The 17,583-nt window shown below is 38.5% G+C and overlaps 1 protein-coding gene across 6 annotated transcripts in view; it reads right to left on the reverse strand.

Moving 5' to 3' along the window:
• Positions 1–17,089, reverse strand: part of LOC127685410 (sodium channel protein type 3 subunit alpha) — a 79,592-nt gene extending 62,503 nt beyond the window's left edge. For 2 of the 6 annotated variants that reach the window (XM_052182596.1, XM_052182594.1), the window contains exons 1-9: positions 16,826–17,089; positions 10,897–11,015; positions 9,511–9,600; positions 7,100–7,228; positions 6,294–6,385; positions 5,206–5,478; positions 4,731–4,794; positions 1,132–1,273; positions 170–376 (exon numbers count right to left, since the gene is read on the reverse strand). In XM_052182596.1, the coding sequence (XP_052038556.1) occupies positions 170–376; positions 1,132–1,273; positions 4,731–4,794; positions 5,206–5,478; positions 6,294–6,385; positions 7,100–7,228; positions 9,511–9,600; positions 10,897–11,015; positions 16,826–17,089 (1,380 nt within the window). Of the gene's footprint in view, positions 1–162; positions 377–1,131; positions 1,274–4,730; positions 4,795–5,205; positions 5,479–6,293; positions 6,386–6,475; positions 6,568–7,099; positions 7,229–9,510; positions 9,601–10,896; positions 11,016–16,825 lie in introns of all 6 variants that reach the window. The other 4 variants (XM_052182597.1, XM_052182595.1, XM_052182592.1 and 1 more) reach the window with 3 other exon arrangements.
• Between the last annotated feature and the right edge of the window lie 494 nt (positions 17,090–17,583).

Here is a 17,583-nt window from a genome sequence, read left to right on the forward strand (position 1 = left end):
TACTTGTAATCAAGGCCCACTGAAAGACTAGCTTGCCCGACCTTATCGGCGATGGGAGGGTTGGAGGGATGAATGGTCACCATAGCAGACACTGGTCAGGCTCAGCTACAGGCAAAGATATCGAGTAAGAAACTATAAGAGCAATAAAGACCCAGCCATAACTCAGTACCTGAGCCTCCTCCTGCTGCTTTTTCAATTGCTCCAACATCTGCTGAAACTCCGCCTCTTTCTGCTCAGCTTCCTCCAGCGTGGCCTGATTCTGTTCCTCATAGGCCATGGCCACCACAGCCAGGATCAAGTTCACCAAATAAAATGAGCCCAAGAAAATTACCAGGACAAAAAATATCATGTAGGTTTTCCCAGCTGCGCGTAATGTCTAGTGTAGAAAAGCAATGATTTTGTTAATGTTTTACTATAGTATTCCCACAATAAAAATTAGACTGCAATAGCTAAAAATCAGGAGATTGATGGTTTTTAATACCCAACTACTTTGACAAAATAGTTTTTGGTGTTTAAAATGAACAAATGTGTTCCCACAAACGTAGCACACAGTTTATCAGCAGCATGACTGCCATGTCACTTGACACAAATACACTTCAAAATATTACTTGTTTAATCTACATTAAAGGATCATTATTAGGGTTCTGAAAGCAGGACAACACTATAAATGCCATGCTTCCCCAGTCTATAGATTTAGTTAAATAGCCTTTATATAAGAAATTCTCCATACATGCATTTGCATAATGTATGTTTGTGTATGTATGTGAATATATATTCTTCATATAGGAAACTCCCCCATATGGTATTTCTGCATCTATTTTTAAATATCTGTACTTCCAGAGGGAAACCCATAGGCAGAGGGTCTTTTATCTATAAAACTTACTATATTGTATGTATATGTGAGTTTATGTTTAAGTGATATAGGAGTGAGGAAGAGGCAATGGGGGAGGGGAGGGCAGAGGAGAGAGAGGGAAGGGCAGGGGAGGGGAAGGGAGGGGAGAAGAGCAGTCTGGAGGACTCTAGGGTCATTCCCTCTAATACTGTAACCTCCTTAGTGTCCCTGAGTGTTATACTTAGCATTTTGTATGAGTTCATCACCACAAATCCCACTTGTGTAGATTTAGTCCCTACCAACTGGTAAAGATTCTCCCAGTAGTCTTGAGTCATGAGTCGAAACAGCGATAAGAAGGCCCAGCTAAATGTGTCAAAGCTTGTGTAGCCGTAGTTGGGGTTTCGTCCGGCCTTCACACAGATGTACCCTTCTGGACATTGTCTGGGAAAGAAAGAAGCAATGGTGGGGACAGTAGAGAAAGTGCAGCTATTCCTACCAATCACCCTGTATTTATGGGAATTGTCCAAAGCCAGAGTCATCATCTTTGATGAGGCTTATATTCCCAGAACACTTTAGCTGATTGCTCTCAGGTGAAATCTGTTAGAGACACCAGCCAAAAAAAAAAAAAAAAAAGAAGAAGAACAAGAACAAGAGAGTCAAATTTATGGCTATTTAGAAAAGCAAAGGGGAAGCAGCCAGACATTTCTGCTCTGATGTCATCGGCACTTACTCTTTACAAAGTGCTAAGAATCAATCATTTTACTTTAAGAAGGAGAAACAGGTGAGCGAGGTCACCTGTTAATCAGTTCTGTACAGCTGTCTGAAATAACCTCCCATCTTAGAACACGTGATCTTATGGGAGATGCTGAGGATGGTATTTTCTGTATCACGAAGATCTGGTTTTGATATCAATACATCATGGTTAAGCACGGTCTTTGCTGATATACTCAGTTTTCCCTTAGCACTCTTCTGTCCCAGATAGGTTTCTCCACTCTTGAGTTTATATTTTCCTCCCTTTCTAGACTCTACTCTTTGAAATAGAGTGAGAACATGCCATGAATATTTAACAGCTTAGATGCGGTGATCTCTTAGAAGTGGCAGGGTTTGTCCAAAATCTACCTGGGATTTTACTGTATGGGATGTTTGTCTGCAATCTCTAAGTTTTCATTGGTTTTTATTTTATAATTTGAATGATATTTTATTTCTTGCTAAAAATTGCCATATTTTATTGGATATTTTATTTATTTACATTTCAACTATTATCCCCTTTCCTGATCCCCCCCCCAGAAACCCTCTATCCCATTCTCCCTCCTCCTGTTTCTATGAGGGTATGGCCCCCATCTACCCACCCACTCCCACCTCCATGCCCTCATATTCCTCTACACTGGGGCGTCGAACTTTTAACAGGATCAAGGGCCTCTTCTCCCATTGATGCCCAACAAGGCCATCCTCTGCTACATGTGTGGCTAGAGCTATGGGTCCCTCCATGTGTACTCCTTGGTTGGTGGTTTAGACCCTGGGAGCTCTAGTTGGTTGATATTGTTATTTGTCCTATGAGGTTGCAAACTCCTTCAGCTTCTTCAGTCCTTTCTCTAACTTCTCCATTGGGGACCCCGTGATCAGTCCAATGGTTGGCTGTGAGCATCTGCCTCTGTATTTGTCAATCTCTGGCAGAGTCTCTCAGGAGACAGCAATATCAGGCTCCTGTCAGCAAACACTTCTTGTTATCCATGATAGCCTCCTAGTTTGGTGATTGTATATGGGATGGATCCCCAGGTGGGCAGTCTTTGGATGGCCTTTCTTTCCGTCTCTGCTCCATACTTTGTCTCTGTATTTGCTCCTGTGTTTTGTTCCCTTTCTAGAAGAACCGAAACATCCACACTTTGGTCTTCCTTCTTGAGCTTCATGTGATCAGTGAATTGTATCTTGTATATTCTGAGCATTGGGGCTAATATCAACTTATCAGTGAGTACATACCATGTGTGTTCTTTTGTGACTGGGTTACCTCACTCAGGATAATAATTTCTAGTTGCATCCATTTGCCTAAGAATTTATTAGGTTAAGAATTATTTATTTTTAATAGCTGAGTAGTACTCCACTGTATAAATGTACCACATTTTCTGTATCCATTCTTCTGTTGAAGGACATCTGGGTTCTTCCCAGCTTCTGGCTATTATAAACAAGACTGCTATGAACATAGTGGAGCATCTGTCCTTGTTATATGTTGGAGCATCTTTTGGGTTTATTATATGGGACACAATGAAAGCAGTGTTAAGAGGAAAACTCATAGCTCTAAGTGCCTACACAAAGAAACCAGAGGAAACTTAAACTAGCAGTTTGACAACACACTTGAAAGCTCTAGAACAAAAGGAAGCAAATACACCCAAGAGGAGTAGACAGCAGGAAATAATCAAACTCAGGGCAGAAATCAAACAAGTAGAAACAAAAAGAACTATACAAAGAGACAAAAATTGCCATCTTTGATTTCTGGGAACTGTTGGAATTTGTACTTGTAACAGACAACCTTCATGATTTCATACCTTGGTTTTCTTTTTACCCACTAGCACATTTTAACCTTATGTCTTCCAAACTAATATTGCTCTATTTCCTGAGGCAGTGCTAGACTCAGGCGCTCCTCTGCTAGTGCTAGTTCTTTTTATGGAGAATAGTATCAGAATCCAAGGTCTTGGTGGCATCTAGCATTTATTGCTAGTAAGCCCTTGGAACTTCTTTGTTCCTTCCTCAGCTGATGGAACAAGAAGGTCCCTGTGTACCTTTTGACTTGAGATGTGCATGCACATAAACACATAAATATGTCTACACGTAACCATTTGTTTATAGTGAGCTGCACTTGAAGAATCTCTTTTACTCCAAACTCTAACCCATCAGCACAAGGATCCTTCTAGACCTTTCCTGTTGCTTGTCTGTAACTTTTCACTCTTACAGTGAGTGACCATCTCTCTCCATTTTCTCAGCTGTTCGACACTTGTGTGTACATACAGGGGCGTCAGGATTGGTCCTCCACAATTCTGTGGGATGCACTTCATTACTAGGCAACTGTTCTTTCTCCTAGTGCCTCAGATTTTGCTCACCTCCTAAGGTACATTCAGGAAATTTTACCCCACTGCTCTTTACCTCACATGTTAGAGGTTGTTTTATATATCAATGCTATCTGTAAATTCTTTTTGTCATATACATTTTTTAAATTTCATTGTGGGACCTCCAATCCTACCTTCCAGAGCCCCAAAGCTTAATCAATTATTTTTTATGTTTGTTACATGACTTGATAATTGCTTTATGTATTTATGCTTACAGAATTATAGAATACTTTTCCTGCCTGACATACACTGTGCTTCATTGAGTTTGTCCCCCATCATGAGTCCCTTTAAACCCTGATCTTTGGTTCATCTCTGTTGTTTCATCCCTTTCAGACATCATGTGGTTAGGATTTTATAGTGAGTAGCTTTTTCAGGTTGAATTTTTCTTTCTCACATATGACCATGAGTTTCGGATTCATTTATCATTTAACAATGTTTCATTATATGTGTATAGAGCATGTTATGTGTTTATTTGCAGATGCACAGACATCTCACCTGTTTCCATTTGGGGCTGATTTATGTATACAGCTGAGGTCAGTGGTAGCATGCAGATTTCTGAGTAAATGTGTTTTCTAGTTAGCTGGCTCTCTATCTGGCAACATGGTGGTGTGACTATGTTTATTCTCTGAGAATTTTCCAAACTCTCTTTCCAGGGATCATCTATGGTTCAGAGACTATACTTCCTAGCGAGACAGCAATTCTTTACAACTTACACATATGGCATTTCTCCTACCTCTTTTACATTAGTATTATTATTTATCATCATAATCATCATTTACTATTTATTATTTCCTTCTTACCCTGCATCGGAGCCATTTCCACAGAGTAAAGGATCTTTTTGTCCATCCAAAACATAAAAGTGGCCTGTTAATATAGAAAATAACCAATTTGATTCCATAATAATTCTATTTACTTTAATGACACAGCAGAGTTTGGGGCTGGTGCGATGAGATGACTCACTGGGTAATGGTGCTTGCTTTTGACCTTGATGACCTGGAGTTGATCCCCAGGATACACACAGTAGAAGGATAGAAGTGACTCACACAAGCCTTCTGACCTTTTCATGTGTGCAGTTGTGCATGGGTGCATCAACCTTCCCCCAACCCCAGGATAAATTTTAAAAGTATCATCAGTGTTTAATTATTTCAGTCATTTCCCAAAAATTCATCAATAAAGTCTATCTAGAAAGTGGCTTCAAACACAGTCTGAATTATTTGTAGTTAAAAACTCACTCAGCAACACTAAGGCTACCATACAGTGGCAACAGAGTCTTACTGTCATCTGCGATATAATCCTTCCAGTTGAAGGTTGTCATTGTTATGTTAACAAATGTTCCGTTTGAATCCATTGTGCCATTGAAGTAGGAAGTAGTGTTGGTTTCAAAAGCAGAATCGCTCGGGGGCCACTGCAAGCATTTATTCCTCAGGTTGCCCATGAAGAGCTGCAGTCCGATTAGAGCAAAGACACTCAGACAGAACACAGTGAGGATCATGACGTCAGACAACTTCTTCACCGACTGGATCAGGGCCCCCACGATGGTCTTTAAACCTTTGAAGAGAGAACTATATGTCAGCTTAGGAGTGTGATATATGACAAGAGTTCTTCTTAATAGAGGCACACATCCCACACCCTTCACAAATGGTAGCTTGTTCTACATAGACATAAAAGCTTTATGTACAGTCAGTCTCATGACTTGCGAACAGATGGAAGGCTGACCACTTCTATATGAACACCATGCTGCCAGAAGGTTCTGAACCAATGTTCACAAATCTTTAGGAAGTTCTCTCTGTGTGATATCAAGTGTTTCCCCAAACACGTGGAATACTAATTTACTTTTCTTTTCAATTTTGTGTTTCACGAAGCTGTTTCTCTCAACTCATTCTTTCTGCCAGCCGCAAGTAGCAGTGAATTAAAAGGCCAAAAGAATTTTAAGATCCTAGAGATCCCATGCCACACACATGCTGCTCCATAGCCTTTCCTTCTTTACAATAATGATCTATTTTTGAAATAGATCTGGAGCGAATGGTAAAATACAAGGCAGTCAGTAGGGGCATGACATCGAAGCTTTATCAGAATGCAGGAGAGAAGACATACATCTTAAATGCAGGAGAGGGATTACAGAAACACTCATTGATGATATGTGGGTATCTCATGCAACTTTCTGTTAAACTCAGAGGCTGGCTTTCTGAATAAAGGTGAAATTATCAATGTTGTAAAGGAACTGAAGCAACACTGAAACACCGTCTGGCATTTTTGAATGTGACAGACTTGAACAAAAAGCCACAAGGCCAATGGTGAGGTTGCAATTCCAATATTATTACAGTATGATTAAAGTCAGCCTCAGTGTTTAACCTAGCTCTCACCTGGAATGACTGATATTGTTTTCAATGCTCGGAGAACTCTGAACGTTCTCAGCGCTGAGACATTGCCCAGGTCCACAAACTCTGTCACATATCTGTAATAGGGAGTTCACACACAAACACAATAACACACAAGAAAAGTTGGAGATATAAGGGCCTACCACCTTACACCGTTTTCTTCTTACCTGGAATTACAGAAATAGTTTTCAGAGCTCGCAAGACTCTGAAAGTTCGAAGAGCTGAAACATTGCCTAGGTTTACAAATTCTGTTACATACCTGTAGGATTAAATCAGAGTTACTGATAGTTTTGGCAAAGTTCATTTTAAGTGACTAAGTTGGATTGGCATCTAAAGCCCCTTGAGAAACACCACAGAATTGATAAAGCTCTAGATGACAAAGCTCTAGATGACAAAGGCTGAAATCTGCCTTTAAGGGAAAAAATGTAGCTGTATTTCAATGTAATTTTCATTTACATGTCGATGATTGTTTGCAGAATTTATCTTGGCACCGTAGTTTCTATTAAATTGTAGTTAATAAGTAACTTGACTTTGAAGATGGAAAAGATGGTGGGATATAAAGTAACTCCATTTATTGCTCAAAGGCTAAGGGACAATAAAGCAATTCTGTACGTTGCTGATTTGCTAGACTTATCTATCTTTTAATAGTCTATTCATATTATCATAATATGCATGGCATAGAGTAACAAGAAATCTGTGTATTCAAAACATGTCTTAAGTTGATTTATACAACAATTTTTTTCATTCCTTTGAATTTTCCACACTTTAAAAAAAAAAAGAAAATTACTCACGCCATCACAATGACACTGAAATCCAGCCAGTTCCATGGGTCACGAAGGAATGTGAAATCTTCTAAGCAAAATCCTCTGGCCAAGATCTTTATAAGTGACTCAAAGGTGTAGATCCCAGTAAATGTATACCTAGGAAAAGAACCGAAGCCAAGTTAGAAACTAGAGACAAGAAGTTAAAGAGATGGTTTTTTGAGCATGACAAATGCTAGGTTATTTTTTTTTTTAAGCTTTAAAAAAATGCAGTAAATTTTGTAAAAATTTGTACTTACCTAAGAATCTTAATTTAATTATTAGACTCAGTCAAGTATTGAGCTTAAGAGAAAATAATACATTTGTCATAAATGTGTTCTTCAAAATTGTTAAGCTGCTTACATTTTAGAACAATAGATTTTTGGAGGAGTTGGGGAGAGTGAATGTGATAACATACACTGTGTGAAAATCTCAAAGAATTAATAAAGATGTTCCTATAAAAATAGTTTCTCATCTTCTATATGCTTAAGGGCAGTGTTCTAACTGGTAGTGGGCAATTAAAAAGAGTTAGTCAAGTGTTAACTTTCAGTAAGCACATAGTTGGTGTCTTCTTTGAGAGGCCACATAGAGTGCATTCACTTATTTTAATTGAAATATTCCTATCCAAGTTTTCAAAGGCTAAGCTCATTTAAGGCTATTACAGTGAATTGGGAATCAGTTTTACTTCTTATTCTTAAGAGACAGGCATAGAATTATAAAACTGCCTCCCATCTGTCTCTTTGTCTCCTTCATGTATATGTTTATGATCATACAAAATATATCAGTTTTTAAGGATCTCATGTCCATATTTGCCTAAAATCCTCAGATCACAGATATACTAAATTCTTCAATTTAATTTTGTATTTAAATTTGCTTGAAATCAAGCTTCAGCCTTCAAGGGGGCAAACAGCTTTTGAGTTTATGGTCTATCGCTGTGTGTTCTAGCCCATTTCTCTGAGTGATGACAACTTAAGCTATTTCTGTTTCTTCCAAAAATAGCTGAGAGTACTTGTTTTTAAACACTACATCCTTTAAAAGCACAACTAGAGATTAGTTTTCAGAGTATGTCATCTAAGCCATAGAAACATTTGATTGTCTTATGGCAACTCATAGTGTTTTATAGTCTGAGTATGTGTGAAGTGTTAGGATAGGTGTTTCTGAAATGCTTCTGTGTGAGACATTCCCTCATAAGGAGGAACAAAAAAGTAGTTACAGAAATCATTACATTTAGTTTCCCAAGCACATTCTCTCTGCATCTCCCACCCCCACCCAGCTCCATAGGCTACAAGGGCAGAAAGTATAATTGGTCCTTAGCAAGGAGCTGAGTTTTAAGAAGAGAAGCATTTTACCATGTGATGCCTTCATGTGCTTGTATTTCAGTTTGGATGTCTGTGAACTACACAAAGCGACCTGTTTTCCTCTCAGAGCTGAGTTACCTTCCTATCGTCTCTTTTCCTTAGATTCCATGTGGATTCGATTCTGTTTGACTTCATTTGTTATATTTTATTTATTTATTTGAAGTGACAACCACAATTGTGCCTGTCTACAATGCAAAAGCCTACTAGATGTTGTTGGTTTGAAAAGTTACCTAACTGAAATGTGCAAGCCAAAAACTCTTGCAACACTCAAACTGTTTTAATAGCGTCTTTAACATCTCAAAGATACTACTTTTCCCTTAAAAAAAATTCAGGACTAGACAGATGGCTGGTCTCTCAAAGGACCCAGACTGCATTCTGTACTCCAGTCCAGGGTAACTAAAACCCTCTTTTAGTCTCTTTGAGCATTACATGCACATGTTGTATAGACATACATGTAGGCAAAACATTCATGCACGCACACACACACACACACAATAAAATAAAAAGGTTCATATCCAAATATTCCCTTTACTTAGCTTTTCATATTTTGTTATTAAAATTAAATGAAATTTATAGGTGTCTAAATGCCTCATTTAGTCTTACTGGAAAAGTTTTACAGTGTCAACTTTCATAGGTGTTTCAGTTTTGTTCACTGTAAGTCATAAATGGTATCTGGTATTTCAGTTGAAAGAGCTGCCTCAATCTGAGAGCAGGACCCACTAGGACAAATACATCTAGCAGAATGTATTTGCAAATATTCTAAATGACATTTTGCTAGATTATAAATTTTTGGCAAAGGGTGGCTTACAATGGTATAGAAAGTCTTTATGGCAATCTCCAAAAGCACTGAAAATAAAAATTGATGTTCTTTGCTTGTCTGCCATTCTCAAAACTATAAAGACAGAAGTGTTTAGCGTGACTTCAAAAAACGGAAGCCACAAGTCAGACCGTACCACAGATTGTCAGAAAAATCTGAGAGTGTATGTGTGTGTGTGTGTGTGTGTGTGTGTGTGTGTCTTCATTCCAAGAACATATTCTACTTACTCCACATTCTTTGTCCAGTCTGGAGGATTACTCAATGTCATAAATACACAGTTGGTCAAAATAGTGCACATGATAAGCATGCTGAATAAAGTAGATTGTAGTTAAGGAAAAAACGTCAATTCATTATAGACACCTAAGATCTATCCAACACAAAAGATCCAGAAGCATGATTTAACTGTGAAATTAATCTTTCGTGGCTGGGTTCAGTCCATGGTTAATAAGAAAGGTCAAAGCCTTCCTTATGGCCTAGGATTCTCTCTAAAAGGTTAGGAATTGATTAGGAATTCTCCTGTAAACAGATACTGAAGCAGCCCCATAGTGATGCAACTTTTTTCTTTACAGTTCGCAGCATGCTATAGGGGGGGATGTTTTGTGCTGACAAGGTAGTATCATTAGCTGTTCTGGTAGGAACATTGTTCTTGCTGTTTCAATACAGATTTCTCTACACAGAACTTCATGTGACAAATAATTTTATTTTAAAATATAAACACCTTCTAATATCAAGCTTGAGAATGAGAGAATTCATATGGATTTCAAAGGGTTATCTCCTGTTTCCTGGTCCATATGATAATGTATTTTACTTTATATAAGCCTGTTTTGAAGTTGCTTATAGAAAATGCCCACTACGGAACACTATTTTAAATGTATCTTGTCATTGCTTCAGGATCTATTATAATCTATGTTTGCTCTTCCCATCACGTGAGTGTTTTACTATTATAGTTCGCACCTGTGTATGCCATACTGGGAGCCAACTTTGTCCCCTTGAACATGCTGGGCTAGTTTGTCCCACTGAGTCACATCACAGACTCATAAAGAATTTCAAGGTTGGTGACTTTGTGATACATTATTATCCAAGTACAGAGGCACATAGCAGTTTCATGAATGTTTCCAGAAGGAAGAAAATAAAAAGAAATGGAGGATATAGAGGAGGGCAGCAGAAGAATGGAGGAGAAAAAGGGTAAATTTCCCAGGAATAGGCAGCCAATTAAGGTATGAGTGTCAGAGTATTTGGTAGTCCATATAGTGATGCTAACTATATATACTATATAGTATAATGCACTGTATTGACTGCAGTAGGCTAGACTTCTTCAGCAATGATAAATGATTTAGTTGAAGATGAGACTGGGAAAGAGGATTTGCTCTTATTTCTGCTATACAGTATGGATAGTTCATTGACAAACTTGCTAGCATGTTTCATATTTGCTTCTAGAACCAGGAAAATACTTTTATGATAAACTCTATATACTTTATAAACAACAGAAGGCCAATCAATTGTTTAAGCTCGCAACATTACCATTTGCTGTAAAGAATTCTTATAAAAAGTATGAGAAGGTCTTTCATTGAAAACCAACTGTTAGAAACGGCATTTTTGCATGAAAAGGATATGAGTGTACCAAAATCTTAATAGCAATTTTCCTAAGAGGGTTTAGTGGAGTTAAAATATACAAGGCGGAGGTGGCGCTGAATCGAAAAATTGCCTTCCCTTTATTCAACACTACAAAAGTCTGAAAAAGAAAACATGAGAGAGAGAGAGAGAGATTACTGAATTAGACATGCAGGCTCATTTGAAGGATTTACAACCCACATTGAGAACTTTTACCTGATTTTTTTTGTAAAAACATGTTCATTTAGACCAGTTGGAGCATAACCAATATCTTGTTTACTAGACACAGGACACGTGTTTTTCTTTTACACAGATAGACACATAAAGGCCCGGTGGACTACTACCTCATCTGCCTCCAGGCCCCCAAGCTTGTTGATACAAACTGATAGCCTTACCCATTTTTTAAAATTATATTAAAGAACTTTACAAGGTTCACTTCTATTTGAGGCTTGCCATCTGTCTCCAGCTCTGGTAACTTTTTAGATCATTCAGTATGTATAAGTGTTAAAATAATCTTTTATGAATATCACTATTTAATTATTGAATTTATGGAAGTGAATAACTTCAAACCTTCCAACCCTAGTTTTGTGGTGGCCTTGCATCGTTTTATAGCAGCTGAATTGATCTAAGACATTTAAATAAGTTATAGAACCTGATTTTGTGAACTAAGAATGATCTGCTTCATAGCTCATACTGAAGAAAGACAGCTGCATTAAAAATTAATTTTAAATACATGACTTCAAAGGCCAAGCCACAGTTAAAAGTCTATGCTCTGAAACATACAACGTCATCTTAGCATTTAAGTTATGCAGACTCACGACTACCTTTCAAGGCTCCCAGGTTGGATCATCCTTTATTTTTTACTACTAGAGTCATCTCTGTTCCAGCCATTTAATCCACTTGTCAGTCCCACTCAGAACCTGTCAATCTCTCCCTCCAGCTGTGATGGGCGTGGTCATAGACTCAGTGAAGATGGCTCTACCTGTAGAAAGGTCTATGCAAGCTTGTCCTACCTCTCATGAAATTCATGCTAGAATGTCCTAGAAGTTCCTCAAAATTGTCAATATTTAAGTTTGGGGGTATAAATAGCTATTTAGGTGTTTTCAACATCCTCTTCAGGTAACTCTAATATGCAGCCAACGTTATTATTCAATCTCTTTTTCCATTCTCAGTACCCAAATCACTCCCTCCTCTCCATTTTCCCAGCTAAATAACATTGCCTTCTGATCATTCCTTAGCTGTTTCTCCTGCCACTAACTCTTAGTATATTACTTTGTACTCTCTCACACGTTGTTGGTAATCATCATCATCACGTAGCAATTTCCACACAGGGTTCATTTGTGGGAGAACCTGGTTAGATACTTTTATAAATGACTGAGCACAAAGAACCTGCAGTTTATGGCTTCATTTCCCCCATGGTTTTTAATAGCGTGCTTTGCCAATAAATGCTTGTTCTAATTAAATATGGGTTTACCTTTAAGGCACTGTTCACCTTCACGACATCTGTTGTATGTACTGATTTACTTAATGATATGTTTGCACCCTTTTACTAAGGCTATATCCCATACATTCTCAGTAACTCGCAACTCCTCTGTTTGAAGAGGCAGGCAGGGATGTTTATACTGTGAGCAGAAAGGGCGGTGAGAACAAGCAACCCTTGCACCGCCCTTCTGGGTTTAAGACCATAGAGCCAACTGTTTCTTAACTAACCATTTTTCAGTGAGCTGAGCTCTATAAATTCTAGGAAGAGGGCAAATAAACTATCCCTTACTAGCATCAAGATTACTGGCAAGTGACAACGAGCCTCGCTAGCTAAGCCTGCCCTTGAACTACAGACACATTAGTGGGCTGTCACGAACTCACGGTACAGCAATCAAGATCCATTTAGGAGTCAGCGGCAGCAATGGTGTGTAAAAGTTCACAGTGATTTAAAGTGCATTAACTCATGCTCTTTGAAACAATTTCCCTGAAAAAGCAATTTCTGCTTGCCACGTTAGAAGGGGCGTGTATTTTGAAATATCTCCCAAAATAGACTACGCAAGAATGAATTGTCCTTTAAACATGAAACCCTCTGCTTCTTAGCAAAGTTAGCCAGTGGGTGCTAGTGGCTCCTACACTGGTGAATGTGGTGCATTTTCCCTGAATGGATAACAGTGCATACCCCGAGAGCTGAGAAACAAGGAGTAAAAGTCTAATGATTTATGTAGTGAAAGAATTACAAGGCGATGTTTGAAGTCTGGGGTTCTGATGTTATCGAATGATGTACCTATACCATAAACTACTCGAAAATATAAGAGATGACTGGAAAACTAAAGTCAGGTTTCTAAGTGTGGCTGAAGTTTGTTCACAATGGTTATTATCTGGAATGCTAATTACTACCCCCCCATCAGTACAAATAAGTTCATTGAAATTCTTAGTTTTGTGAAAGAAGCAGCAGATTTATACCCCAATGGAATATTTCAAGCACCAAATTTTAAAGATGGAACAGCCCAGCGCCACAAGAGGATACCTGAGAGGACCCAGTATTGATGATGTAGCAGAGTCCAGTAAGTTTGCAAGTCAGGCTGTTTGGGCAAAAGTGTACTGTGTGATCACCATGACACACTGCAGCTTCCATGGTTAGGCACTTTTGTGCTTGGTTGGTTGGTTTTGTCTTTGTATGTTGGGTTTGTCTTTGTATGTTGTAAGGGCAAAGGGTATATGCAAAGGGACAGGGAGATGAGTGGGATTGTGGTACATGATGTGGAATTCACAAAGAATCAGTACAAAGTGTTTCAAAAGGTGGTGCAACCAACTTTTGACCATCTTTGTTTTTCTGTCATATAAAGGAAAGGTTTTTTAATTTTTTGTTAGATATTTGCTTTATTTACATTTCAAATGTTATCCCCTTTCCCCATTCCCCCTCAAAAAAACCCTATCCCATCCCCTCACCCCCTGCTCACCAACCCCCACCCCCCCCACTTTCCTGAACTGGCATTCCCCTATTCTGGGGAATCGAGCCTTCACAGGACCAAGGGCCTTTCCTCTCACTGATGTCTGAAAAGGCCATCCTCTGCTACATATGTAGTTGGAGCCATGGGTCCCTCCCTCTTTGGTTGGTGGATTATTCCCTGGGAGCTCTGGGGTACTGGTTGGTACATATTATTGTTCCTCCTATAGGGCTGCAAACCTCTTCAGCTCCTTGGGTCCTTTCTCTAGCTCCTCCATTGGGGACCCTGTGCTCAGTCCATTGGTTGGCTGTGAGCCATGGGTATTTTGATCCCCCTTCTAAGCAGGACCAAAGTATCTACACTTTGACCACCTTATTTTACATTTATTGTTACTGCAGAGAGTTTGACCAGCGGTCAAGAGCCCAGAAGCTGGCCAGACGGGGCTCAAACCCTTGATCTATCATTGATGGAGCGTGACTTTGATAAGTGAAGGAGTTGGCCTTGGCTTTACTTTCCAATCTGGAAACTGAGACTACAAGAGCAACTGCTTCACTGGCTCACTGGTATGAAATGAACTAGAGTATTCAAGTGGCTCCTGACATAGGGTGAGCCCAACAAATGTTAGCTATTATTATCATGCCACTATTTTTAAGCTGTTAACCTGGCCAACTTAAATGCTATTAAAATATATTGTGGTCTTACTCATCTAGTTATATTAGGCTCTAAGATACATCACCAATCAGCAACAGCAAACCATTACATGAAGCTCTGGAGCTCTATGTTGTCTTTTACACAAATTGTCATGTAGCAACATGGCTTTGTACTATGGTGAAATTCTATGAATTCATACGGTGTCTTCTCCCTTTAACTTTTAAGAGTCACACATTACGTTTCTGCAAGTAGTACCTGAATCCTCATCCTCAGAGGTATTTATTTCATAAATGCAGGCAGGGCTTCTCTCTTGAGAGAGTTTAGAATCACTGTCAATGAATTATGATTCAAGTCTGGTTTCCAGTTTAGAGTGGGCAATGCCTATCCTTCCCCATGCACAGAGAACAACTCTGTTTTCTAGTAGAAAACTGGAAAATTAACCAAACTTGAAAGCCTGACCTGTAAAATCAGATGCCAATCAATTAACATTAAAATGTGTATGTTATATTCTCGTGTAGAAAAAGAATTACAGTGACACTTTGCCTCAGGAAATCCGTGGGAAAACAGGACAGGAGAATCCAAACAGCTTATTTAATCAAATGGTGGGGTTAGACTAGGGTATCCCTTTCATAAAGAGATGATATTATTGTCATTGGAAAGGAAATGCTTTTAATGCAAGAAAATATGGCTCTCCTTCCATTGAGTCGTATCTCCATTTCTTCCCTTTCTACCCTGATAAGCCGATCAAACTGTTGGCTTCTTCATTTTGTTTTGTTTGTGTTTTTAAATGAATAATACCAATTTCATATCAAAGTACAACAAACTCCCATGTCTTGAAAATAATTTTTAAAACATACTTTGGGGTTTGTGGCTCAAGCTGTTCTCTGTAGTTTAGGCTGGCCTTGAGCTCCTGACTCTTCAGGCTCTGTCTTCCAAGTGCTGGGCTTACAAGTAGGAGACAACACACATTGGCTGCAAATGTTGAGACATTTTTTTTTTCTCAAATGGGGTCTATTTTTCTAGTGTCTGGGAGAATTATCTTATTGTTAACCATCCTTTATAACATCAGAGGTTCTAAATTTCAAATAGTTCTTGATCATCTCTGTAGTAAATCACAGTTTATTTTAGAAGCATCTGAATGTGTATTTCATGCCTTCCTTTGTTAAACTTAGTAAAAATAACATAATGTTTGTAAAGCTTTGTTTTATTTTTATCTGTGTGTATGCCTTTGTATATGTGTGGACACACGTGTGAGAGTATCCACACAGAGAAAGTCAGATCTGCTGGAGTTGTTACAGACAATCCTGAGCCACCTGATGTGGGTGCTGTGACCCAAACCCCAGTCTGTTGTAAGAACCGCAAATGTTCTGAACCACTGAGCTATCTCCCATCCCCAGGACTTAAAAGTTCTTATCATATACTACTTAAAGAATGCCGTGTCTTCAACTATTGCTTTTGTGAAGTTCTACTTTGACAAGTAAGGGTGTTCTGTTTAGTTGTCAATCCAGAAATCACCAACTTGGAATGGTGTTAATTTGTCTTTACAATAAACTATTTTCTTGTGGTTAAGGTAAGCTATACATTGTGATTAAAATAGTCATCTAGGTATTAAAACAATGTTCTCTATGGGTCTCACAAAGCTGGTTTAAGTATTGAAACTAATCCTGGCAGAACTGTGTAGTTATTTTAAATATCAGAAAAACATAGTCATAGTTGCTCCATTAAATTACATGGAGACTCTTGCTATTATTACTATCACTACATTTTCTCTCCTAACTTTGATTTCTTTCATTGTGGTAATGCTTTAATTATTTGTAGATAGTCTAGACGTTCTCCTATCACAATCTCAATGAAGCCTATAGAAGTTCCCAATCATCCGCCAAGTTGGAGAGAAAGGACTATGAATGTACGTCTGGGTAACGATGCTTCTCCATGAATTACCTGCCTTTAGGAAGAGATAAGTAAATTGCTGTCTTATAGGACACTCATGATTGTAAGAAATATCAAGCCAAGTATGAACTAAAAAATAACTCTAGCATCCACCTTTTAACTACAATTTGGCTGTCTATCAAACAGTTAAGTGGATTAGCAATAGCAGATGCTTATCTTTGCTGGCAAATTTAAGTTTTCCCATTTCTCTCAATACTGTGAGATGGTAGAGATCTTTTATGCTTATTCCTCTGTAGCAGAGATTTCATATCTTATCCATGTTTCTGTTCTCCAAGATGTGTAGCAGTAAAGAGTGCCATGAACTATTTCACAGATGACAATGGCCATCTTCTTATGCACACAAGCCCCTGGTTTACACACCTAATTGGGAAGGTATCAGCCATATAAAGTAAGCACTCACTTTCTTACTGACGTAGTAGGGGTCCAGGTCCTCCAGGGGCTCCGACACCATCTCTGGAGGAATGTCTCCATAGATAAATGGAAGGTTCTTCCCAGCTTCCAAGTCACTGTTTGGCTTTGGTTTGTTCTCATCATCAATGTCTTGTTCTTTCTTGGGTTTCTTGGCTTTCTCTTCTGCAGCACGCTTTTCGATAGCAGCAAGAGATTCTCGAGTGAAAAGGCGGAAGCTCTCAGGTCCCGGGGGTACCAGCAGTGCCTGGGCCATCTTTTCATCCTGCACATTTAATTACGTTTAGCTTCTTGCATAAGAATTGCCTAAGTGGATGGAAAACATGCATGATTGTTAAGAGAGCAAGAGGCAGAGAGGGAATAAGAAAGAAAACCCCGCAGTCGTTGGCTTTGGGGAATAAAAATATTGTCCCATTTTGGTGATTAGCCACAAATTTTTACAGTGAAATAACATTCAATATGATTTCCTGTTATTTCAATATGTTTCAGTAATTTTAAATGATAAATTTCATAAACAGAGCAGAAGCCTGTTTTGAACATTTATTAGCTTAATTTAGCCATTTGCAATGTATGCGTGTTTCAAATTATACACAATACATACGGTATATTGGTTGAATAGAAAAACATAAAACATTTAAAGATGGTCTTTTCTAGCACCTTGGAACCAAATGTATTATAGTACACTTTTGTTAAAACAGTAAGGATGGTAATGCTTGTCAGTTTGTTTTAAGGGCCATTTCTCACCACACT

This window comes from Apodemus sylvaticus, chromosome 5, assembly GCF_947179515.1.
Source record: "Apodemus sylvaticus chromosome 5, mApoSyl1.1, whole genome shotgun sequence".
NCBI lineage: Eukaryota > Metazoa > Chordata > Mammalia > Rodentia > Muridae > Apodemus > Apodemus sylvaticus.